General features: G+C 43.1%; 1 protein-coding gene across 2 annotated transcripts in view; it reads right to left on the bottom strand.

Moving 5' to 3' along the window:
• Positions 1-3,254: 3,254 nt before the first annotated feature.
• TIPRL (TOR signaling pathway regulator) overlaps positions 3,255-25,108 on the bottom strand; it is a 32,224-nt gene continuing 10,370 nt past the window's right edge. The window contains exons 4-7 of one of the 2 annotated variants that reach the window (XM_043567668.1): positions 20,315-20,446; positions 9,187-9,282; positions 5,722-5,784; positions 3,255-4,830 (exon numbers count right to left, since the gene is read on the bottom strand). In XM_043567668.1, the coding sequence (XP_043423603.1) occupies positions 4,687-4,830; positions 5,722-5,784; positions 9,187-9,282; positions 20,315-20,446 (435 nt within the window). In that variant the 3' untranslated portion in view covers positions 3,255-4,686. Of the gene's footprint in view, positions 4,831-5,721; positions 5,809-9,186; positions 9,283-20,314; positions 20,447-25,108 lie in introns of those variants that run through there. The other variant, XM_043567669.1, reaches the window with a different exon arrangement.

Below are 25,108 nucleotides of genomic sequence, written 5' to 3'. Positions count from 1 at the left end.
AAGAATTCCTGAAGACGTCTTTGGTGCAGAAAAGGTGATTTTATTAATGCACGGGGGCAGGATCCACGGGCAGGAAGAGCTGCCCCGGGGTTGCGAAAGAGAGGCTGGTTTTACACCGTGGAGTTGGGGGAACTAAAGCCAAGAGGAAGTTTCTTAAAGGGATTTCCATATGCTAAGGAAGATTCCCAGGATAGTGGAGGCCTAGCTATTTTCAAGCTAAGGTTGTTTTCCCCTCTAGCAAAGCGTTATCATTCAGTAGGGAGTTCCTGGAGTTTAGGCTCTTGAGAAGATATTTGTAAACTGAGGGCGACTCTAGCAGTTTAACCATTTGTTTTCTGTCCTTTGTTCCTGGGCAGCCAGAGGTGCCTGAGGAATGTTACACGTCTCCCACCTGGGGGCGGGGTCTCCCACCTGGGGGCGGGGTCTCCCACCTGGGGGCGGGGTCTCCCACCTGGGGGCGGGGTCTCCCACCTGGGGGCGGGGTCTCCCACCTGGGGGCGGGGTCTCCCACCTGGGGGCGGGGTCTCCCACCTGGGGGCGGGGTCTCCCACCTGGGGGCGGGGTCTCCCACCTGGGGGCGGGGTCTCCCACCTGGGGGCGGGGTCTCCCACCTGGGGGCGGGGTCTCCCACCTGGGGGCGGGGTCTCCCACCTGGGGGCGGGGTCTCCCACCTGGGGGCGGGGTCTCCCACCTGGGGGCGGGGTCTCCCACCTGGGGGCGGGGTCTTTGCCGGATGTCAGCTCCCTCATCAGTGGTATCTTACTGGTTTTAATTTGCATTTGCCTAATAGGTGATGATTTTGAGCATCTTTTCATACGCGTTTTTACCATCCGCAGCGTTTACCCATTTTCAGTTGGGTTATTGTGTTACAAGAGTTCTTTATGCATTCTAGATACAAGTCCTATGTCCTATATGTGTCTTGGAAATCTTTTCTCCCAGTCCGTGGCTTGTCTGTTGATACGCGTTAAGAGTGTCTTTCAAACAGTGTAAGTTTTTTATCGTAATTTTTTTTAACACTTGTTTGTTTTTGAGACACAGAGACAGAGTGTAAGCTGGAGAGGGCAGAGAGAGAGGGAGACACAGAATCTGAAGCAGGCTCTGGGCTCTAATCCACGAACCATATAGGACCTGAGCCAAAGTCGGACGCTTAACTGACTGAACCACCCAGGTGTGGACACACGCTACACACACACACACACACACACACACACACGTGTGCGCACAAGCGAGGGAGGGGCAGAGAGGGAGAGAAAAACTTCGAGAAAAAGGTCAGCACAGAGCCTAAGGCGGGGTGTCAGTACAGAGCCTGGTGTGGGGCTCAGAGCCGGACGCAGGGCGCGAGCTCACAAACCATGAGATCTTGACCTGAGCTGAAACCAAGAATCAAAGAGTCAGATGCTTACCCGACTGAGCCACCCGAGTCCCCGCCTGCTAGGACTTTTCACGGGATTACACTAACTATAGATCAGCCTGGGAGAACTGGCATATTAACATCTTGAGTCTTTCATTTTATAAATGTGGTATTTGTCTCCATTTACTCAGGACTTCCTTAATTTCTCTTATCCTAAATTATTTGGGATTTCCTAGATACCTTTCTGTTACTGGTTTTTACTAGTTTTAATTCTACGTAGAAGTTTTTTATGGCCCAGAATATTCTCTACCTCGGTGAATGTTCCCTAAACATTTGAAGACGGTGTGCATTATACTGTTATGTGAATTTCATGCCCACCTCCCCATGGTAGCGGGTCATGTTATCCATGTAGGATCCCGGGCCCAGGTTTTTCTGTCCCTCCTCTGACCTTGGAGGATATTGGCTTGTACTCCTTCTCGGCGGTAATGGTTCTTTGCCTGTGTCCAAAGGCAGAACATTTCCTATTCCCGCACGGGCAAATGGGTTTTGTCTTTATTCCTCCCCTAGAGATGATGGATTTTTTTGCCTGAGCCCCAGGGGTGATAGTATTTGCTGCGCCTCCCTCAGCAGCTTAAAGCTTTTGCATCTTCTGGAAACAGGTCTGGGGAAGTGTGCAGGGTTTCATACTTACCTATCCCTCGGCAGTAGCCAATTACGTCCCGAATGCTTGAACCAGTGACGAGGGGGGGCTTTCTGGTCTCCAGCCTGCCCCGGTGTTTCTTGTGAACACTTGGTATAGACCACTGGAAAGATCAAGTCCCCTGATTTGAAACTCTCAGCTATGCCAAATTCTTAAACTCCCTTAAGAATTTAACATTCTAGATTATCTTTAGCTGCTCATACAGTGGCCACTTCTTTCTTGAGCACTCTTTCTAGAAGGAAATGGGTGCATATCCCATCTCCTGTTGGAGCGCTGATCACTCCCCGGGATTGTGTGCTCCGTCTCCCAACTTCAGCTCTCTGACACGCTCAAGGAAAGCTGGAATTTTGTAGATTATCCAGAAGTTTTTCCTTATGAGGTTACAGTCTCGAGACTTTCTACACCCTGTTCAGAAGCAGAACGGACTACCTCAACTAACGGGGATTTTGTTATTGTCTGAAACCAGTTATTGTTTCCATCATTATACTTATTAAAATTTGTAAATTTGTAATTATTTTTGTTTTGTTTCCCCCACTTAACTTTAAGACCGTGAAAACATACACTCTGTCTCTTCATGATCGTAATCCCTCGCACCGAGTGCCACATTGCACACAAAGCCCTTAAAACTAAACAAAATGATACTTATGACAGATTATTTCTTTTTTCAAAAATCATTAGCCCACCATACAACAAACACTGGCTGATTAAAACATCCACAGGGGGCGCCTGGGTGGCGTAGTCGGTTAAGCGTCCGACTTCAGCCAGGTCACGATCTCGCCGTCCGTGAGTTCGAGCCCCGCGTCGGGCTCTGGGCTGATGGCTCAGAGCCTGGAGCCTGTTTCCGATTCTGTGTCTGCCTCTCTCTCTGCCCCTCCCCCGTTCATGCTCTGTCTCTCTCTGTCCCAAAAATAAATAAACGTTGAAAAACAAACAAACAAACAAAAAAAAACAAAACAAAAACATCCACAGAAGTACCGGGGGGCAGGGGAGGGCCGAGGAAGAGGAAGAACGAGGGCCCAAAAGCTAAACCGGGAGATTATATTCTGAACTATCTGCTAGATTTTCACTTATCATCTGCCCAGAGAATCTGGCTGTGATGCTGACCAAGTTCAAAACAAAGCACAAATGAGACAAGGATACCAAACCCTTCTTTCATGAAGCTTCGGGAACAACTGAAATAAATGAACTAGCAAAAAACATAGATCAGTAATTCCTTATTGTTTATTCTTTTCTTACAAAAAGACACTTGGAACAAATAAATATAAAATGGCATACGTCTTATTTAGCAATGGGCAAATACAGGTTTTTCTGGGTACTGTCCACAGGGATGAACTAAAGGAGCTTCCAGAAGTGCCCTCATCCTATCAGCTTTCCACCCTCTGTTTAAAAAAAAAAAAAAAAAAGTCAATTCTTTTCATTCCTCACAATTTTCAACAATGGAGTCTCAAAATAAGTAACCTAACCCTGACTCAGAGACAAAGACATCTGATTCAAGGTCAGCACGTATATAATGACGTTGCCCCGAAACTTCAACGAATGAATATTGAGTTTTCATTTCTTGTATCTTGTATGAATAAAGAGTTTATTCTGTTCAAATCTGCATGGCAAATAAAATACAACAGAAAGCTGAGTACAATATATACACTTTTCTGTCCTAAGAGAAAACATTAAATACAGGTATATTTAATATACAGTGAACATGCCATGTATTTTCTTGAAGCCAACAAAATCCCGATTTCCTATACCCTGCAGGTGATGCAGAAGGCAAACGAATACCAAAATCACTTCTGACAAAATTTAGCTAACAAAATTAGCTAGACGGTAATACAAATTCAATATTCACTGGATTTATTCATTCCACGGTTGCATGGAAAAGGAAGTAAAAAACGTCAAGTTACAAGTAGAACCACACATAAGAAAAAGCACCTACGGACGGAGGAGGGACAGTTCTGGGAGCCTGCCTGGGAGAGGCACACCTCGCTCAGGTGTTTCCATGGACAGAACACCCTAGTTCGCCGAAACCCTAGGTTACTCAGTTCTGGGTCTGAAATCTTCTCTAAGACGTCAAAAGTCAATTTAAACGTAGAGGGGAGAGATTTTTTTTTTAATCTGTGGGTAAAGATCATGAACGTCTGACACTGATTTTCCTAAAAGGCAACTCACGACTCTCCAGAAGTACGAATAAACATCAAAAAGCCCAAAGTAAAGAGCTAGTACATCAACATGCGCGGTCAGGAATCCCGTGAAAGTCACAAGGTGCTGCGGTTCCGTGATTTCCACGAACCTCCTCCTGGGAGAAGACCGTGTTCCGTGACGGATGCGGATTATGCCCACTGCTCACGAGACATACACACATCGAGACTCGTGAGATCCTACTTGGTAACAATTTAGAAATCCAAATTTGGCTCCAGAAAATATAAATCTGGGATAGGACTCTGCAGATAGACAATACAAGTAGCAGTTGAGTGGAACCTGCCTGCAACAATCCTGTATTTACTTTTTTTTTTTTTTCCTTTAAGGCTACAGAAAATCTGCACATAGACAAGGCGATTAATTCTCATAATAAAAATACCCCCTCCAAGGAGCTAAGGTCTCCAGTCAGATTCCACGGTGAGTAGACGTTGTGTGGCACATTCTATTCCACAGGTGTACTTTCTGGTGATTCTGCAGGCTTAGGATCAATTCTTTCCGGGAACAGTAGCTTCTCACAAACTGCCTCCTTTATTGGCAAATACTGTGATATTTCGTTGGGTTCCGTGAAGAGGGAAGGTGAAACGTGCTGGGAGATACATAAATCGTATTAGTATACATTCAGTCACTGCACGGATACTTTTTGGAAATGCTTTGGTTCAAGCATGCATAAAGCATGCCAATTCTAAAATGAGTGGCAATCGACGTCTATGAGGATGTATAGGTGTTTCTAATGAGAACGGGTATCTCGTTACTGGATCATTCAGCCCTGTTACCGAATGACTTCCTCAAAGCTCACAGGGATATATTATTTATACCGCTCCCACAGATGTATTAAGAATTTAATACATCTTAATCCAATCCCCTTTCCCTGCTGCTTTTGTACCTTGAAAGCACTAGCCTTCGGGTAGAGCCCCGTATGGGGTCCACGCCAGACTCTTAAGTAACTTTTCTAACCCACGAACGTGCTAGCCGTGAAAAAGAATAACAAGTTTGCAGAAAGGCGGCACCTGGGAAACAACCCATTACAGAATCCTACAGACTTGGAGAAGCCCTTTACAAGTCCCAGAGGGGCAAGAAAATAAAGGACGTTAGGTGAAAACAAGTTACGGTACAGAATTACCACACTTTAAGAAAAAAATCAGAAAAGCAGACTGGGTAGAAAGAAGTTACGGGGGGACGAGGCGCTAAATGGAATGAACATCCAATTGGCGCCAGCACCAGACCCACCGCCAACCAACTCTGGGTCTGTTTTTCCACCATAAAAAGTGGAAATTAGATTGGATGATGGTGCTGCTACCCATAACAACCCTGTCCTGGTATCTGGGGTGAATTCAGAGAAGTTACGCTCCAGGAGGCTTTATCTTATAGGTGGGCTTACTGGGCGAATCGCTAGATCTAGGGAGGCAGATGTGGCTGGAAATATACAAAATGAAACATTAAAAGTCGACTTCTAGAAACTGGTATTTAAACACCGTACCATTAAATTAGCAATTTTGCTCTCTCGTGATGTATATTCTCGTAACATGTAGGTCTTGTCCGCCTATGTGGAAACATAAAAAAAAGGCTGCAATAAATATTTCTATTGTTACAAAATAGTTTCTATTAAACACAACCACCTATGACAACAGAACAGGTTGCAAAAGCAGCATAAAGTCTGGTAAGAATATCTTATTCTGCAATGAGATAACTAATCTCACCAAGAATTCGGAATTATTGATTCCCATCTCTATAAATCACAGTGATAGCATATGTAAACAGATTTGATAATTACCAACTAAGAGAAACACAGCCAAAGTTTTACTATGAAAGGAAGTATGTATATTTACAAATGAGATATGCAAGAGATTTTAATATTATCGCATGTTTGGAACTATACCTTTTCCTTAAGCTATAGTATCTACTTACATAACCAGGCTACTCTTATGCTTAAAGAAACAAAACAAAACAAAACAAAACAAAAGAAAGCTTTACCAAATTTTATTCCCTCCTATTTCCACAAAATTCTTGTCAAATTGCTTATTTAATAAAGCAAGTTTAGGGGCGCCTGGGTGGCGCAGTCGGTTGAGCGTCCGACTTCAGCCAGGTCACGATCTCGCGGTCCGGGAGTTCGAGCCCCGCGTCAGGCTCTGGGCTGATGGCTCAGAGCCTGGAGCCTGTTTCCGATTCTGTGTCTCCCTCTCTCTCTGCCCCTCCCCCGTTCATGCTCTGTCTCTCTCTGTCCCAAAAATAAATAAACGTTGAAAAAAAAAATTTTTTTTTTAAAAATAAATAAAATAAAATAAATAAAATAAATAAAGCAAGTTTTTGGTACTTCAATTTTTCCCATTTATGACTTTTTACTTACGTATTTAAGTAGTCGCCATGCCCAATATGGGGCTTGAACTCACGACCCTGAGATTAAGAGTCCTATGCTCTACTGACTGAGCCAGCCAGGCACCCTCCATTTACAACTGTTTAAAATTAGGTGTTAGAGGGGTGCCTGGTGGCTCAGTTAAGCATCTGGCTTTGACTCAGGTCATGATCTCACAATTTGTGAGTTCGAGCCCCGGCGTTGAGCTCTGTGCTGACAGCTGAGAGCCTGCAGCCTGCTTCAGATTCTATGTCTTTCTCTCTCTCTCTCTCTCTCTCTCTCTCTCTCTCTCTCTCTCTCTCTCTGTCTCTGCCCCTCCACTGCTTGCACTCTGTCTCTCTCTCAAAAATAAACATTAAAAATTTTTTTTAAAATAAAATTAGGTTTTAAAAAGCAAAGTATTACAATTTGTTTTTTGGTGAAACATTATTCAATAAAAGAAAAATCACATAAGATTAAACTCCCTTAAAGTTTTATCCTTTTTTTAATTTTAGAGAGAGAGTGCAAGCCGGGGCCTGGGGCGGAGGGAGAAAGAGAGAATTTCAAGCAGGCTCCACACTCAAGTGCAGAGCCTGACATGGGGCTCAATTCCACGACCCTGGGATCATGACCTGAAGCTGAAATCAAGAGGCTCAACTGAGCCACCCAAGCACCCCAACTTTTATTCTTTTCTATCAATAAAAACACATTAATGCTTAAGGAAAGAAAAATTAGATGATACAAAAGTATAATATATAAGTACAGCTTCTATAGATAATACTATCTTTAACTTAGAAATCTCTACACAAAATCTTACATAGATTCATACTTGCTTTTTTCTTTTAAAAATTTTTAATGTTTATTTATTTTTGAGAGAGAGCACAAGTGGGGGACGGGCAGAGAGAGAGGGGGACAGAGGATGGGAAGCAGGCTCCGTGCTGACAGCAGCCAGACTGATGCAGGGCTTGAACTCACAAACCACGAGATCACAAGCTGAGCCGAGGTGGGACCCTCAACCAACCGAGCCACCCAGGTGCCCCCATACTTGCTTTTTAAAATTCAACACTGAGGGGCGCCTAGCTGGCTCAGCTGGTTAAGTGTCGAATTCTTGGATTTTGACTCAGGTCATGATCCCAGGGTTGTGAGACCAGCCCCACAACGGAACCTGCTCGGGATTCTCTCTTTCCCTCTGTCACTCCCCGGCTCGTGCATGCATGTGGACTCTCAAAAATAAATGAACAAATGTTTAAAATTCAACACTGAGATGCAGATCTTTACGTATCAGTTAAATACAACTCTACCATTCATTTTAATGGATGTATACTTTTCTACTATATGGATATAAATTGAACAATTTAAATCAGTGCCCATTCAGTGGGCATTAAGCTCCTTCTCTCCGTTTTGCTATTATAAACAATAGCATTGCCATGAACATTCATATATATGTATGTGTATATACATTTATATATACACATACGTGTGTGTATATATACATTATATATATGTATAATAGAGCCTGACGCAGGGCTCGAACTCACGGACCGCGAGATCGTGACCTGGCTGAAGTCGGACGCTTAACCGACTGCGCCACCCAGGCGCCCCATGTTTTAAGTTTATTTGAGAGAGAGACCATGATCGGGGAAGGGGCAGAGAGAGAGGCAGAGAGAGAATTCCAAACATGTTCTGTGCTGTCTGCACAGAGCTCGATGAGGGGCTCGATCCCACAAACCGCGAGATCGTGACCTGAGCTGAAATCAAAAGTCAGATGCTTGACTAAATGAACCACCCAGGTGCCCCCTCGTGATTGGTATTTTTAATATCAAGACATTATATAAACAATACATATGATACACAAAGGGAAGAGTTAAGGGACAGGTTTTTTGTTTTTGTTTTTTTTTTTTTTAAAGTTTATTTTGAGAGAGAGGGCGAGCAGGGGAGGGGCAGAGAGAGAGAAAGAGAATCCCAAGCAGAGTTTGCACTGTCAGCACAGAGCCCAATGCAGGGCTTGATCTCACGAACCTTGAGATAATGACCTGAGCCCAGATCAAGACCTGGATGCTTAACTGAGTCACCCAGGCACCCCAGGACAGGTTTCTTAAACACAGCTTAAGTACACATGAAGGTTTTTTTTTTTTTTTTTTCCAACGTTTATTTATTTTTGAGACAGAGAGAGACAGAGCATGAACGGGGGAGGGGCAGAGGCAGAGGGAGACACAGAATCAGAAACAGGCTCCAGGCTCTGGGCCATCAGCCCAGAGCCTGACGCGGGGCTCGAACTCACGGACCGCGAGATCGTGACCTGGCTGAAGTCGGACACTTAACCGACTGCGCCACCCAGGCGCCCCCACATGAAGTTTTTAAAAAGGCATCAGACATCCTCTACTGGGGAGGAACACTGGGGAGTGTCTTTCAGAAAACACTTTCAGCTACCAGAACTTTCAGAAAGGAAGATGTGATGCGGTCCATAGTGAATGTAGAACACCCAATCTTCAAGGTTAGAAGGACTGCCATAAATTATAAAGCATTATTTCATTTCAAATTCTCAGACAGACAGTGAAAGAACACGAACGAGCCCAATATCAACTAGTACATTCATTAAATAAGAAGAGATACCTCATGGTAAAGTCTTGTGTCATTCATTCTGATAAGCACTCCATCGATTCTCAAGAAAAATCGCAACAGCAGGAAAAAACTAGAAGGCATTACTCTCTGAAAAAAAAAAATAGTACGTTAATATTTTAATGAAAACTAAAAGCTATTACTTTGCTGAGAAAATAAATTTTTTTAAAAGGCATCAGAGAAAAGCTGACTTAGCAGTATACAGAAATCTCTGAACTAAAGGTTCTTTGTCATAGCACCAACTTACTCCTATTCTATTCTATTCTATTCTATTCTATTCTATTCTATTCTATTCTACATATCCTGGCTTCAGTTTCCTACAATAGAAAAATATTTTTTAGGTCAAAAGATAATTGAGGTTAAAAAGACTTAACACTTAACTAAGTAATATGAAAATTATAATGTTCACTTTAAAAACTGACAGTACTTGGGGCGCCTGGGTGGCTCAGTCGGTTGGGCGTCCGACTTCGGCCCAGGACATGATCCCACGGTTCGTGGGTTCGAGCCCCGCGTAGGGCCCTGTGCTGACAGCTCAGAGCCTGGAGCCTGAATTCTGTGTCTCCCTCTCTCTCTGCCCCTTCCCTACTCGCACTCTGTCGCTCTCTCTCAAAAATAAGTAAACATTGAAAAAAAATTTTTTTAAACTGACAGTACTTACCATTAATGTCAACACCAGTAATACCAAAAGGAAAGAATAACCTATTTCTTTGTTGTTACTCATCTCTACTCACTTCACATTAAATAAAGGCGAGAACTTAAACGAAATGCTCTAATTCAGTGCAATCCATTAAGTATTATTTCATAATGCCAAAGACTGGTTTATCAGATCATTAAAACATGTTCTTGGCATCTTTCATCTATGTCACATCTACACATTTCTGTTTTCCAAGCGTAAACCAGAGAAAAAAGACAGAGACAGTGAGAGAGTAAGAAGGTGGGTCCTGGTGGCAGGGAGGGAGGGGTTGGATATTGTGGGGCCTTTAGATCTTTAAAAGGAATATGCCTGTGGGCACTTGGCTGTCTTAGTTGGTAAAGTATATGATTCTTGATCTTGGGGTCATGAGTTCAAGCCCCACATTGGGGGTAGAGATTACATAAAATAAAATAAAATAAAATAAAATAAAATAAAATAAAATAAAATAAAGTAAAAAGTAAAGTAAAGTAAAAAGTAAAGTAAAGTAAAATAAAATAAAATAAAATAAAATAAAACAAAACAAAATAAAGACCATTTCTTTTTTTTTCAACGTTTTTTTTTTTTTAATTTATTTTTGGGACAGAGAGAGACAGAGCATGAACGGGGGAGGGGCAGAGAGAGAGGGAGACACAGAATCGGAAACAGGCTCCAGGCTCCGAGCCATCAGCCCAGAGCCCGACGCGGGGCTCGAACTCACAGACCACGAGATCGTGACCTGGCTGAAGTCGGACGCTTAACCGACTGCGCCGCCCAGGCGCCCCAAGACCATTTCTTAAAATAAAATAAAATATAGACCATTTCTTAAAAAAAAAAAAAGAAAAAAGCTTCACCATTTACTAAATAAACACTCGTCGTCTACTAAGTGTCCAGTTCTAACTATAAGTAGATCTTGGATTTAAACAAAAAGATACAATCCCAGTGGTCAAGAAGTTTATCAAAGAGGGAAACAGAGAAAAAAAAATGATGTGGCAGATATAGTACCAGAGGTATGCACAAGGTTCAATAAGCACTCAGAGAAGGTCCCGAAGTTGGCTGAAGAAAGTTAGAGAAGACAACGGAAAGCTGACCATGGAAAGAAGAGCTGGGGGCGAGCTCCTTTTTTTTTTCCAAAAAGAGGAAACAGCATGTATAACAAGTACTGAGGCACGGAATAGAAGATACACGCAGGGAACCGAGTGAGTTGTAGAAGCACAGGGCAACATTAATGAAGAGCGAAGAAATTAACACGATAACCCACTAACAACAGCGGCTTTACTACCTAGAGAGTCACCGGCCACAGGCCAAGCTCTCCTGCCCTAGGACCTTTACGAGCCCTGTTCCCTGACCGAATGCCTACTGGTCTCAGATCTTGGTGTAAATATCACTTGTACACAGACGCTTCTCCTACCATTCTATGACCACAGGCTTCTGTTATTCTCTCTCGATTCCCTTATAAACGAAAAGATTTGTAACTACAGCCGTTCACGTGTTTACTTGCTTAAAGCCTATCTGCCCCCACTTAGGCCGCAGGCTCCATAACTGCGAACATGTGCTCTGGTCATCACTTTGTCCCTGCTGTCTAGGCAAGTAGCGAGCACACGGTGGGTGCTCGTCAGCGACTCCCTGAAGGAAAGAGAGGCTGGAGCTCTCTTTGCCGGAGAAAAGGCCCACAGTCACACTGCCTTCCGGCGGGATTATCAGCAACAGACTTCAAAGCAAAACCCAGAATAAAGAAGGGCTGGAGGAAGAACCTGACCTAGACAAGTTGCTACGTCACAGCCAACTGACTGGGAAGCAGCGTTACTTGACAGAGCGCTCTTTGTAATTACTGGAAAGACTCACTGGCCACATTTCCCCACATTTCCAAGTGCGTTATCGACAGTTACACTGGGCACAACACAGGAAGCGAGCTGAAGTAACGTTTCAGCATGGCGGAGGGCAGAGCAGGAGTCAGAAGACCCAAGTGCTCGTCCTAATTCCGCAATTTAACTGTGTATTTTAAGGCGGCAGTTCTCTCACAGGGGATGTTTGGAAATTTCTGAGGGTGTTTTTTGTCGTCACAATGATATTAGGCAGTTAAAGACCAGGGACGTTAGATGTTCTGTAACACACAGGACCATCCTATACGACAAAGTCCAATCCTGCATCCACAAAACTTCCAAAGATCTTCTCTGGCATTCATGTGGGGAAAAAGATAACAATAGCAATAAACACAAACAAATACATACATCCATAAATAAGCCAACAATTTATACTGACCTCACCTTAGAACCTAATTCCATTTTACACACAAATACAAAACACACTGACTTTCCGGGCACGCAATTACTTTGCAAATCAAGGAAAGACTATACTTTATTTCATTTGGAACTTTACTAAAGGGTTGTTCACCATTTTTGAAAAATTACATCACCAATGGCTGTCTTGATTGTGTTATCTGAGTCACTGGCTGCTCCCTGGTACCCCTATCAGCCTTCACTTGTAGCTGTCACATTCACAGTGATTCGATATGCAAATGTGACTGCTTCATTATGACTTTAGTGCAGTCATATTTTGCATATTTCAATACGTACATACTGAAATACATCGTTTATTCTAAATCAATTTCCTTTTATTTCTCTTTTATCTTATAATTAGGACACGATGTTGGTTTACTGGAAAGAAGGTGGGTTATAGTATCTATGAAATTCATTTCACGGTAGTAAAAGGGAGGGGGTGTTAAAAGTATTTGGTTAGAAGAAAAAAAAAAAAAAAAAAAGGGAGCAACGAGGGGAAGTAGGTTGAGAACCAGGAACTCAGATCAAGATCCTAAACCACCTAAAGTCTCCTTCTTCATCTATAAAACTAGGGGGTGTGGGGCGCCTGGGTGGTGCAGTCGGCTAAGCGTCCGACTTCAGCCAGGTCACGACCTCGCGGTCCGTGAGTTCAAGCCCCGCGTCGGGCTCTGGGCTGATGGCTCGGAGCCTGGAGCCTGTTTCCGATTCTGTGTCTCCCTCTCTCTCTGCCCCTCCCCCGTTCATGCTCTGTCTCTCTCTGTCCCAAAAATAAATAAACGTTGAAAAAAAAAAAAAAACAAAAACAAAAAACTAGGGGGTGTGAAGAAACCGTTCCTTAGAGCCTGTCTCCGTAAAACACGACCATTCTCTAAGACTACTTCAACAAAAGCCACCTCAGCACCGGCTTTGTGGAATTTTTTGTACCACAGAGATGAGACACGTGCCTACCTGATATACTTGGATTCTTAGGTAAAACATGGAAGCAGAAGGTAGACCACATTCACTCCTGACTACTCAGAGTGGAACTAACCGCCCAATGGAAAAAAGACAGTCTCTTTAGCAAATGGTGCCGGGAGAACACCTGGACAGCAACAGGCCGAAGAAGGAAACCGGACCACTTTCTTACACGAGACACAAAAAGAAATTCAAAATGGATGAAAGACCTCAATCTGAGATAGGAAGCCATCAAAATCCTACAGGAGAAAACAGGCAGCAACCGCTTTGAACTCGGCCACCACAACTGCTTACTCGACGTGTCTCCAGAGGCAAGGGAAGTAAAAATGAACTATCGGGGCCTCATCGAGATAAAAAGCTTCTGCACGGCAAAGGAAACAACAAAACTAAAAGGCAACCGAGGGAATGGGAGAAGATATTTGCAAATGGCATATCAGATAAAGGGTTAGTATCTAAAATCTATAAACAACTTACCAAACTCAACACCCAAAAAAACAAATAGTCCAGTGAAGAAACGGGCAGGAGGTATGAATAGACACTTTTCCAAAGAAGACATCCAGATGGCCAACAGACACATGAAAAGATGCTCAACGTCACTCATCACCAGGGAAATACAAATCAAAACCACAATGAGATGCCCCCTCACACCTGTCAGAACGGCTAAAATTAACAACTCAGGAAACAACAGATGTTGGCGAGGATGCAGAAAAAGGGAACCCTTTTGCACTGTTGGTGGGAATGCAAACTTTGTGCAGCCACTCTGGAAAACAGTATGGAGGTTCCTCAAAAAATTAAAAATAGAACTACTCTACAACCCAGCAATTACACTGCTAGGAATTTATCCAAAGGATACAAAAATGCTGATTCAAAGGGGCACATGCACCCCAATGTTCATAGCAGCACTATCAACAACAGCCAAAGTATGGAAAGAGCCCAAATGTCCATATACTGATGAATGGATAAAGAAGATGTGGTACATACAATGGAATACTAGTTGGTGATAAAACAGAATGAAATCTTGCCATTTGCAACAATGCGGATGGAACCAGAGGGTATTATGCTAAGTGACATTAGGTCGGCCAGAGGAAGACAAGTATCGTATGATTTCCCTCATATGGAATTTGAGAAACTCACCAGATGAACACAGGGGAAGGGAAGGAAAAATAAGATAAAAACAGAGAGGGAGGCGAACTATAAGAGACTCTTAAATACGGAGAACAGACTGAGGGTTGCTGGAAGGTGTTGGGTGGGAGGATGGGTTAAACGGGTGACGGGCGTGAAGCAGGGCACTTGCTGGGATGAGCACTGGGTGTCTTATATAAGAGATGAATCACTGGGTTCTAATCCTGAAGCCAACACTACACTGTATGTTAAATGAATTAAATGAATTAAAAAAAAAAAAAAAAAAGAATGGAACTAACCATTAGCTGGTTACATAACATCACTGCCAGTACTTGGGAGATAGGAAATGTATTTTCTCTGAAAGTTAAAACCTTGCGTATTACCATGAAAATAGCTTTTCTTTAGATCTTAGAGTAGTCCTATAAACTATAAATCATACCAAGGACAGTAGATTACAACACAAAATCCTAGCCTAAAAACATAGCTGAAAGAAGCTACCTTAGAAACACAAAACAAAAATTAATTCCTAGAATAACTCATAATTAGATATAGGTAATGCCACCCACACAAAATTATCAAAACTCATAATAAACTCACTGAACTAAATCGAAAAACCTCATGGTGCACAGAGCTCCACTCTTTCTCCCTGGGGAACTGTGTCACAAGGAAACCATTATTATTTTTTGAATTAAAATGGTCTAGGTATAGAATTAAAATTTTAAGATGGTAAAAATACTTCAAAACCTGAAACAAACTAAGTAAGTTAAAAGCAACTTAAAAGGCTCCATCCAACAGTAACAGGAATCTAAAGTTACTTTGGGGGCTCCTGGGTGGCTCAGTGAGTTAAGCGTCTGGCTTCAGCTCAGGTCATGATCTCATGGTTCGTTGAGTTTGAGCCCCTTAGCAGTCGGGCCCTGTCCTGACAGCTCAGAGCCTGGAGCCTACTTCAGGTCCTATGTCTCCTCCCCCTCTCTCTGCCACCCCCGGCTCGTGCTCTCTTTTGCAAAAATAAATAGACGTTAAAAAAAAATTTAAAGGGGCGCCTGGGGCTCAGTCGGTTAAGCAGCCAATTCTTTTTTTTTTTTTTTTTTAATTTTTTTTTTTTTTTCCAACGTTTATTTATTTTTGGGACAGAGAGAGACAGAGCATGAACAGGGGAGGGGCAGAGAGAGAGGGAGACACAGAATCGGAAACAGGCTCCAGACTCTGAGCCATCAGCCCAGAGCCCGACGCGGGGCTCGAACTCCCGGACCGCGAGATCGCGACCTGGCTGAAGTCGGACGCTTAACCGACTGCGCCACCCAGGCGCCCCAAGCAGCCAATTCTTGACTTCAGCTCAGGTCATGATCTCCTAGTGAGTGAGCTCGAGCCCCACATCAGGCTCTGCACCGACAGAATAGAGCCTGCTTGGGATTTTCTCTTTCTGCCCCTCCCCTGCTTGCACTCTCTCAAAATAAACTTAAAAAAATTTTTTTAAATAAGTAAGTTACTTTGTTTATGTAAGTAGTTTCCACATTACAGTATCATTTCTTTACAGGGTGCTTTATAATTATTATAGAAACCAAGAAACCAAGAAATCAAGCATTCATAAGCAACTAGCTTCACAAATTCTAAAATAAGAACTTTTTAGTAGTTTTCTGGCCAAGATTAAAATACCAAGTGGGGCTCGAACCCACGGACCATGAGATCATGACCTGAGCCGAAGCCGGATGTTCAACAGACTGAGCCACCCAGGCGCCCCCTTTATGATGTTCTTAATAAATAACATTCTTTTCTCTAGCTTACTTTCTTGTAAGAATACGGTATGTAATATATATAACATACAAAAAATGTGTAATCAACTGTTAATGTTATCAGTAAGACTTCCAGTCAACAGTAGGCTATTAGAAGTTAAGTTTTTGGGGAATTAAAAGTGACACAATGAGGGGCGCCTGGGTGGCTCAGTCGGTTAAGTGGCCGACTTTGGCTCAGGTCATGATCTCATGGTCCGTGAGTTCGAGCCCCGCGTCGGGCTCTGTGCTGACAGCTTGGAGCCTGGAGCCTGTTTCAGATTCTGTGTCTCCCTCTCTCTGTTCCTCCCCCGTTCATGCTCCGTCTCTCTCTCTGTCCTTCAAAAAAAAAAAATAAAAACATAAAAAAAAAAAGTTACACAACGATTTTCAACTGTGGACAGAGGGTTACTGGTTGCCCTAATTCCCTCACTATTCGAGAGTCAACGGTATATTCCATACCCCCAGTCAAACTCCTAGCCATAAGGAAAGATATAAGGTAATCCTTAAACATTTACACTTATTTTTAGAAGTTCCTTGGAGAGCTCTGTTAAAACTAAAAATGATCTGAGACGGTTCGTATTTTATTTGAGAGCAACTGGGAAACACATAGACTTTAAATCAGAAAAAGTTCTATGTCAAAAAGGCCAGGTGAAGGGCATCGAGTGAGCTTTATGTGCAAAGTACCTAGCGAGGGCTCTGGAAATGATCGTCACGCTTCGTCACACTTTGTCACACTTTGTTCTACATTTCATCACACTTCGTCCTCAGGCCTTTTCTGACCTCTTCTCTCCATTCCCACGTGCGTCTACCCAACTTTCCAGTCAGATAGGCAAGGGTACCACGGTCAGACAAGAAATATTCTTTGTCCCGTAGTGCGGAGACAACTAAATCTCTAATCTGCTTAGTTAATTCTCATAAAACTCCAGGTTTGGGAATCACTGGATGAGAGGTAAGCTTATCTACACGCAGTTCCCCTTTCCTCCCATCGCCACAGAAGCATCTCTCCTGTCTAAGGCTAATCCTCCCTCCCACGATCTGGATCCTAGAAGATTATGAGCAAAGACAAACTGATCCACTGTGTGATTGATCTTAGGCAAGTTACTTAATATCTCTGACCCTCCGTTTCTTCTCACCGAGCAGAATTTTCTGGAGGATTAAATGAGATAATATAAATAAGCTATATGTGAAATAATAGAAAATACATATATAGGTCTCTGCTTCTAGTTCCTGACAGAGGGCTTCTGAAACCCTTATAAATTTCTAAGTGAGAAGGGCACTTAGGAACATCTTCGGTTCTAATGAGGCGATTCTGGGGGGGGGGCTCCTGGGTGGGGGCTGGTCCCCAGAAAGACCAGGCCATGATTAGAAGCTTGGAATTTCCAGCTCCACCCTCATTTTCCAGAGAGAAGAGAGGGGTCAGAAATGGGAGTTAATAATTGATCATGCCTTGTGAGGGAGCCTCCATAAAATCCTAGTAGGATGGGGTTCCGAGACTTTCCAGGTTGGTGAACACATCTATATACTAGGAGGGTAATGCACCCCAACTCCAAGGGGGCAGAACTCCTGCACCTGGGACCATCCCACACCTCCCCCTATAGCTCTCTCATCCGGGTGTTCATCCATACCTCTGTTACCATATCCTTCAATAAACTGGTGAACATAAGACAAAGCATATTTCTTGTCTGACTATCCGTAGTACATTTGGCTACGTTCCCCTGAGGTCTATGAGCTGTTGTCGCAAATAATTAAATCCAAGGAGAGGAGGTCACGGGAACCTCCAATTTGTAGCCAAGATGGACAGAAGTTGTGGGGAACGTAGGGACCTATGACCCCTGGTGGCTGGCACTGAAGACGTAGGGCGAGGGATGGCGGTCTTGTGGGCTTGAGCCCTTAACCTAGGAGATCTGACACTATCCCCAAGTCGATAGTGAGGCCAGTGTCCCAGAATTCTGGGTGTCGGTAAAAGTACCACACATCTGATGTCGTGAGAGTAAAGGAGAGACCTAGGAGGAGAAGACTGGAGTTCTTCCAACCCAGGGTCTCACAGTAAATTTTTCCTCCGGTAAAGGCTCAAAGCCTTCCTCTTCCCTCCCCTCTTCCTCCTCCTCCAAAACCTCACACCATTCATCTTCTCCCCTCTCTACAAGGAACTGCTTCCTGTGAGCACGTGATCAACGCTAGTCTTCCCCATGTTAAAAAAGCAAAAAGCACGTGCTCACGCACACCTGTCAACCGCGTGTCCTCTCTTAGGCGTGTCCCTGTGTCTTCTCCATCTAGGAAGCTTTTTGGAAGTCTGGTCTACTCTGTCTCCACCTCCACATCCTTCCTTTACTTCCTAACCATGCAACTTGAACTGCACTTGCAGAGGTGAATACCGGTATCTTAGTTGCTATAACCAATAAATTTTTTAGTCTGGTGGACACCATCGCATTCTAAGATCTCCTTACAGCACGACGCTGCCCCTTCACGTCCTTCTTGCAAAGCTGTGCCTCCTTAGCTTCCCAGGCACCACGTTCCTGGTTTCTCACCCGCATTTATATTTACCAGGCTAGTCTGTGCTTAGAGAAGCAACTTCATTTATCCACACCGCACTGCTGGGAACTATGGCATTTATTTAGGGCAATACGTGTTTCACTGTTAAAAGAAACGCTATTCGAATGAAATTCTTCCAGGCATCCTTAAAATGCAACCCTATCCCACGTCACTTTTAAAAGTAACACGAGGTAAAAGAAAGAACATGATAGGATGACACTACTCTTCAGTTATCTAATGCTAGAATAACGACATAGACGAGATAGCACAAGGAAAACTTTGTTGCTAATTAGTTTCATGACCTTAGGTAAATGAACCCTTTGGGCCTTGTCTATAAAATACAGAAGCTAGACTAAGTGATTCTCTACCAATTCATCATAATTCCAAAATGCTATGATTGTACAGAAAAACGTGGCTTTAAAATATATTGCTGTTTTGATTTGTTGTGGACAAAACAATAATTTCAATCCCAACACCGACAACCATTATGCTCCATGAGCTATTTCTAACATTTTTTTCTTAATGTTTATTTATGTTTGAGAGATAGAGAGACAGAGTGCGAGCAGGGGAGGGGCAGAGAGACAGGGAGACACAGAATTTGAAGCAGGCTCCCGGCTCTGGGCTGTCAGCACAGAGCCCGACATGGGGCTCGAATCCACGATCGGTGAGATCGCGACCTGAGCCAACGCCGGGACGCCCAACCGAGCCACCCAGGTGCCCCATCTAAGAGCTATTTCTGATGCTAGGGTCCTGTCTTTGAGAGACCTTCTAGTAAGTTCTATACTTGAGGGGTTAAGAAAAAGTGCTCGTGGGGGTCTGGAAGAGGAATACTGAACTCTGCCCGGGGGAGCGGTGGTGCATCTTACAGAGGAGGTGACATTTTGGCTGGGCCTTAAGGGATAAGGCACGTAATACAAAGTTTCAGTAGAAGATGTCCTGTGAAGTGTTGGAAACACAATTCTGACCTAATAGTAAACACATATGAGTCAATGCGAACGAGCTATTTATTACCCTTCTTAAGCACGTTCCATCGATAACACTGTAAACGGAAGTACCTTCCACTGATAGAAGAGAGTACAAACGGAGAAGGGCGTTTTACACTTGTCGTTTCTGTCACCTCTGTGCTGGCGAAGGACGTGCAGTTTCTGGAGCACCCAAATTCTGACCCCCCCTCCAAGCTGCCGTCTGCAGATCCTTTCGATATAATTTTTAACTCAAAAGTGAAAATTAATCCATAATTTTCATCCTAATTAAATAATCAGCAAAAAACAAAACAAAACAAAACAAAACAAAACAAACAAAACACTACAAAGCAGTCAGGCAGCTCTTGAAAGAAAATGTTCTACTAAAGCCTTAGGAATATACTAAGATTTTATGAACTTTATAATGGATAGTAAGATGTACTCTAGACCCACGTGATACTTTACATGAGATCAGGTTAAGACACTGTGATTCTAAGTGAGCTTTGTATCTCTAACCAATGGGAAGAATGGAAGAAAGAAGTTAATTTAGTTTTACTTAATTTATTATTATTATTATTATTTATTTGAGAGAGAGTGCTGCACGTGGGGTGGGGAGGGCAGAAGAAGAGAGAGAGAGAGAGAGAAAGAGAGAGAGAGAGAGAGAGAGAGAGAGAATCTCAAGCAGGCTGAACACTCAGCGTGGAGCCCAATAGGGGGCTCGATCCCAAGACCCTGGGATCGTGCCCTGAGCTGAAATCAAGAGTTGGACGCTCAACAGACTGAGCCACCCAAGCGCCCCTGGAAGAAAGAAGTTAATTTTATAACACTCACAATTTTCACACTCAGGCTTGAAACTCCATGATCATGAAGTTCATCCTCAAACAGGAGAACTTCTTCAAAAAACTTAATCTGTTCTCTGGCTTTCAGTTTCTCCGTATCTATATGGTCTGTTGTAGGTACGACCTGAAAGAAAGAATTTCGGAAGGAACACGTGAAAATTTAAGGAGCTGGAGACACAGGAAAACAGTCTTCCCACCAGTCTTTTCTGCATGGCCAAAGCACACAGCTCTACACCTGGGTGTCCTCAGTAGACACAAAAGATGAGGTGTGTGCCTTGCCCCTCAAACGCTGACAACCCTACAGGTGGCTGATACTGTAGCCTTACAAGACAGAGTCAAAATTCTTTAGCTTTCATATAAGTCAAGTTAAAATCAAGTGTTCTGTTTTGATTATGAGAAAAATCAGTCCTCTGAACATTAGTCAGTGTGATGGACGACTGCCATCATAGACACCCAAAGCGGTTTTGTGCGGTGAAAGTCTACTTGTAAAAAAACATTGGTATGGAACTTACAAAAAATTCCCATTAGAGTCTTGCTATGTATTTTAGATTCGCAGCCTAGCTCCCCCAAGCCTACAAAACAGTGTTTTAAATAATAAGGTAAATTAAGAACTTTCCAAGAAATTCTGAGGGAAGAACTCCTAGCATCCTGGGCTTCTGAGGATGCTGGCCGGTTTTTCACTGTGTTATTTCGCAGCTCACGGACACACATATTCACAACCCAACAAGAGCGTCACCAATGCTAATAAGGCAGGTCCTATCGGTAGCTCACTAAATCGGTAGCTCACATCATTCTTTACTCCATCCAATTTCACTACAAAATGTTGAGCTTTTCCATTCTTTGACATAGTGGTATCATAAATTAACACAATGGGGGCGCCTGGGTGGCTCAGTCAGTTGAGCGTCCAACTTCGGCTCAGGTCCTGATCTCGCAGTCTGTGAGTTTGAGCCCCGCGTCGGGTTCTGTGCTGAGAGCTCGGAGCCTGGAGCCTGGAGCCTGCTTCGGATTCTGTGTCTCCCTCTCTCTGCCCCTTCCCCGCTCACGCTCTGTCTCTCTTTGTCTCTCAAAAATGAATAAACGTTAAAAAAATTTTTTTTTAATATTTAGAAAATAATTAGATAAAACATGGGTTAAGGATATTGATTACATTTAATTTATCTATACTATCTTCTTCATTTACAAGGACAAATATATTTAAAACACATTTGCTCTTTCTCTTTTCTCTTTCTCAACTCTTTTCATGTTCTCACTAAACTCAGGCATCTGAAAAGGGGAAAAAAACCAAAACCAACAGCTAAATTTAAAATGTAACAAGTACTTCTGACTCCTAGTATTGTCAGAATGAGTAACCCAGACAAACCCTCTTGCTTAAAAGCTGGACGAAGAAACAAAAATTTCTGACAAGCATCAAACGGTCAAGATCCTGAAGAATTCCTGGCCTGAGATCTGCAAGAGGACTGGAACCCAGAAAAAGTGAAAGTGAGCCTGTAGTTGGCTGGCTTTGGCCTTGACGTATCTGTAATGGCCGCTCCAGGGGAGAGGCTGGGGTCTGCTAGTTCCTGGCCCCATCACTGCTCAGTGCTAAGGACAGGGACCTTGGAGAATTCCCCGCGCCCCTCCTGAACTGGGGATGGTACCCTATGGGGCCACACTGGTGTCACAGCTTATGTTACAGGCCCAGAAACCTCAAACACGGGTCCCAGACCAGAGATTAGCAAATTAAGACCTGTAGGCCAGATGTGGCCCATCACCCATTTTTGTGTGAACTGGGAACTAAGAATCATTTTTACATTTTTTCAATGATTGGAAAAAAAAAAAAAAAAAAGAATATGCCAGAGCACATGAAATTCAAATTCATGACATGAAATTCTATGTAAGAATTCACCTATATCTCACACTGTGGAACGCACATTTCCACATCCCTAAGTAAAATGTTACCGAAACAAAGCCGCGCCCGTTTGTTTACTTCCTGTCCATGGCTACGTTCAACTACAACAGCACAGCTGGGCAGCTGCTCATAAACCCTCCGGCCCTCAGAGCCTCAAGTATTTCCTACCTTTACAGAAAGTTTGTACAACTATGTCTCTGACTCTGAATACCCTCAGCTGCCTGTCAGAACGGCCTTCTGGGGAAAAACATCATCATCCTGGGACTCAAAACTAAGGAGGTCAGGTCCATCAGGAGCCTGCACACCATAAACCAGAACCAACAGAAGAACAGGCCAATAGGACGAGACCCAAGGGACCCCAGATACTGGAAATGGGGCCCGAGCTGTTCAGCAACGATGCACGCTAGTTTCAAGGAAATCAAAGCTAAGGCTGAAAAATGCCACAATATACTAGGAAATGTATTTTGAAAAAGAATTGTGATCAGGGAGGGTCCCGCTGGAGGGTGGTTGCAATGTTCTATTTTTTTTTTTTTCCTGAGTGGCTACGTTTCACAAATCATTACACTGTAACTTCATGTTTTCGGAGTTGTTTGACAATCGTTAAAAGGCTTAAAAAAAATATGGAACACCGCATTATTGACACCTGACAAGAAAAATGAGCCCTACTTACATCCTTCGAAGAAGTCCTCCCTCACATCAGATGGAGGTTTATGATAAGGAAGTCACTTGATTTGTAGGTGTTTTTAAATTTACCATATAAAGTTAACTAATGCTAAATACTAAGAACCCTATATTAAATTTGTTTCAAAAATGTCCTCTCTAAATATTACCGAAAGCAGTACATATGTGTATGTACACATTGAGATATATATTTGCCATTTATTTATTTATTTTTAAACGTTTTTATTTATTTTTGAGACAGGGAGAGACAGAGCATGAACAGGGGAGGAGCAGAGCGAGAGGGAGACACAGAATCTGAAACAGGCTCCAGGCTCTGAGCTGTCAGCACAGAGCCCGACATGGGGCTCGAACTCACGGACCGTGAGATCATGACCTGAGCCGAAGTCGGCCACTTAACCAACTGAGCCACCCAGGTGCCCCTATATTTGCCATTTAATATATATATATATATATAAAGTAAGGACAAGAAAGTTTTTTTCTTTTCGTTTTTTTTTTTTTTTAAAGTTTATTTACTCATTTTTGAGAGAGAGAGAGCAAGCATGCACACGAGCAGGGAAGGGGCAGAGAGACGGGGAGAGTGAATCCCGAGCAGGCTCCATGCCGCCAGCACAGCTCAAAGCCCGACGTGGGGCTCGAACCCCCAAAGCATGAGATCATGACCTGAGCCTAGATGGACAGTCTGACGCTTCACCCACCGAGTCACCCAGGTGTCCTAGGATGCCTTAATAAAACTGCCTTTATGCACAACCCCCCCCCCAAAAAAAAAAAAAAAAAGTACCAATTGTCATTTTTTCAAGATGAAAAAGTTCCGGAAACTGGCTGCACAACAATATGAATATGCTCATTTACCACTAACTTAATATATTTAGAAATTAAGATGGTAAGTTTTGTTGTTTTTTACCACAGTAAAAAAAAAAAAAAAAAGTTCAAAACATTAAATCACACTGAAGGAGTTGGCAAATGTTCCAACATGCTTTAAAAAAAAATGCTTTTTAAATGCGTGGACAGGGGCGCCTGGGTGGCGCAGTCGGTTAAGCATCCGACTTCAGCCAGGTCACGATCTCGCGGCCCGTGAGTTCGAGCCCCGCGTCAGGCTCTGGGCTGATGGCTCAGAGCCTGGAGCTTGTTTCCGATTCTGTGTCTCCCTCTCTCTCTGCCCCTCCCCCGTTCATGCTCTGTCTCTCTCTGTCCCAAAAATAAATAAATGTTGAAAAAAAAAATTAAAAAAAAAAAAGAAAAAAAAAAAAAAAAAAAAAAAAAATAAATGCGTGGACATTACACACATTTTATTCCAAAAAAGCAATATAATTAGAAGAGTTAGTCTTCTACTCTATTCTCCTACAATGTCAGTGTACGTATTTAACCGAAAAGAAGAAAATGGCCACATTTTGCCAGGTACCTTTTAGGCATCTGACCTCCTAACATTCCTTAAAAACATTTTTTTTAATGTTTATTTATTTTTGAGAGAGACAGAGACAGAATGCGAGTGGGTTAGCTATTGGCACAGAGCCCGACGCGGGGCTTGAACTCACAAGCTGTGAGATCTGACCTGAGCCGAAGTCAGACGCTCAACTGACTGAGCCACCCAGGCGCCCTATGACCTCCTAACATTCTTATACCATAATCTTTGAGATGTTCCTACGGTGGCCCAGCCAATACATAGCAAAGCTGGATTTGAATGCAGCCAGAACAACTCTATGGCTGGCTTTCTTCTCTTAAATTATGCTACAACTCACGAGTAAGAGGTAAAACAACTCAAAAAAGAGTGAGAAAGCACTACACGCACGCACGCACGCGCGTGTGCACACACACACACGCACACCAGCAGCTCCCAGCAATTAAAAGGCAAGAATTTAAGTGCAAAAGGAAAGGCTTCATTCTAATGCCTCATTCTGACATTCTTACTGTTCATATAAGATATATGCTCCTACACAGGCATATATTTCCTATATACACTACGGCTTTTGATTTCAGAAAGGGTGTAAGCATTAAATAATTTAAAATCCCAAGTAATATTATAGATCAAAAAAACCCTTAGGTATTAAGAAAGTCAAATGCAAAAAATGTGCCCGTGGAGTGATCTTCCACATACAACATGCTTAACAACAAGCTACATACAGCATTGGTATTATGTTATCAAGAGATACATACTTTAAGATCTTGAACCTATTTCTTCATCCACAAAACGAGGATAAGAAGGCCTATCCTACAAGGTTA

The sequence above is a fragment of the Prionailurus bengalensis genome, chromosome E4 (genome assembly GCF_016509475.1).
Source record: "Prionailurus bengalensis isolate Pbe53 chromosome E4, Fcat_Pben_1.1_paternal_pri, whole genome shotgun sequence".
NCBI lineage: Eukaryota > Metazoa > Chordata > Mammalia > Carnivora > Felidae > Prionailurus > Prionailurus bengalensis.
This window is presented reverse-complemented; position numbering and strand designations above follow the sequence as displayed.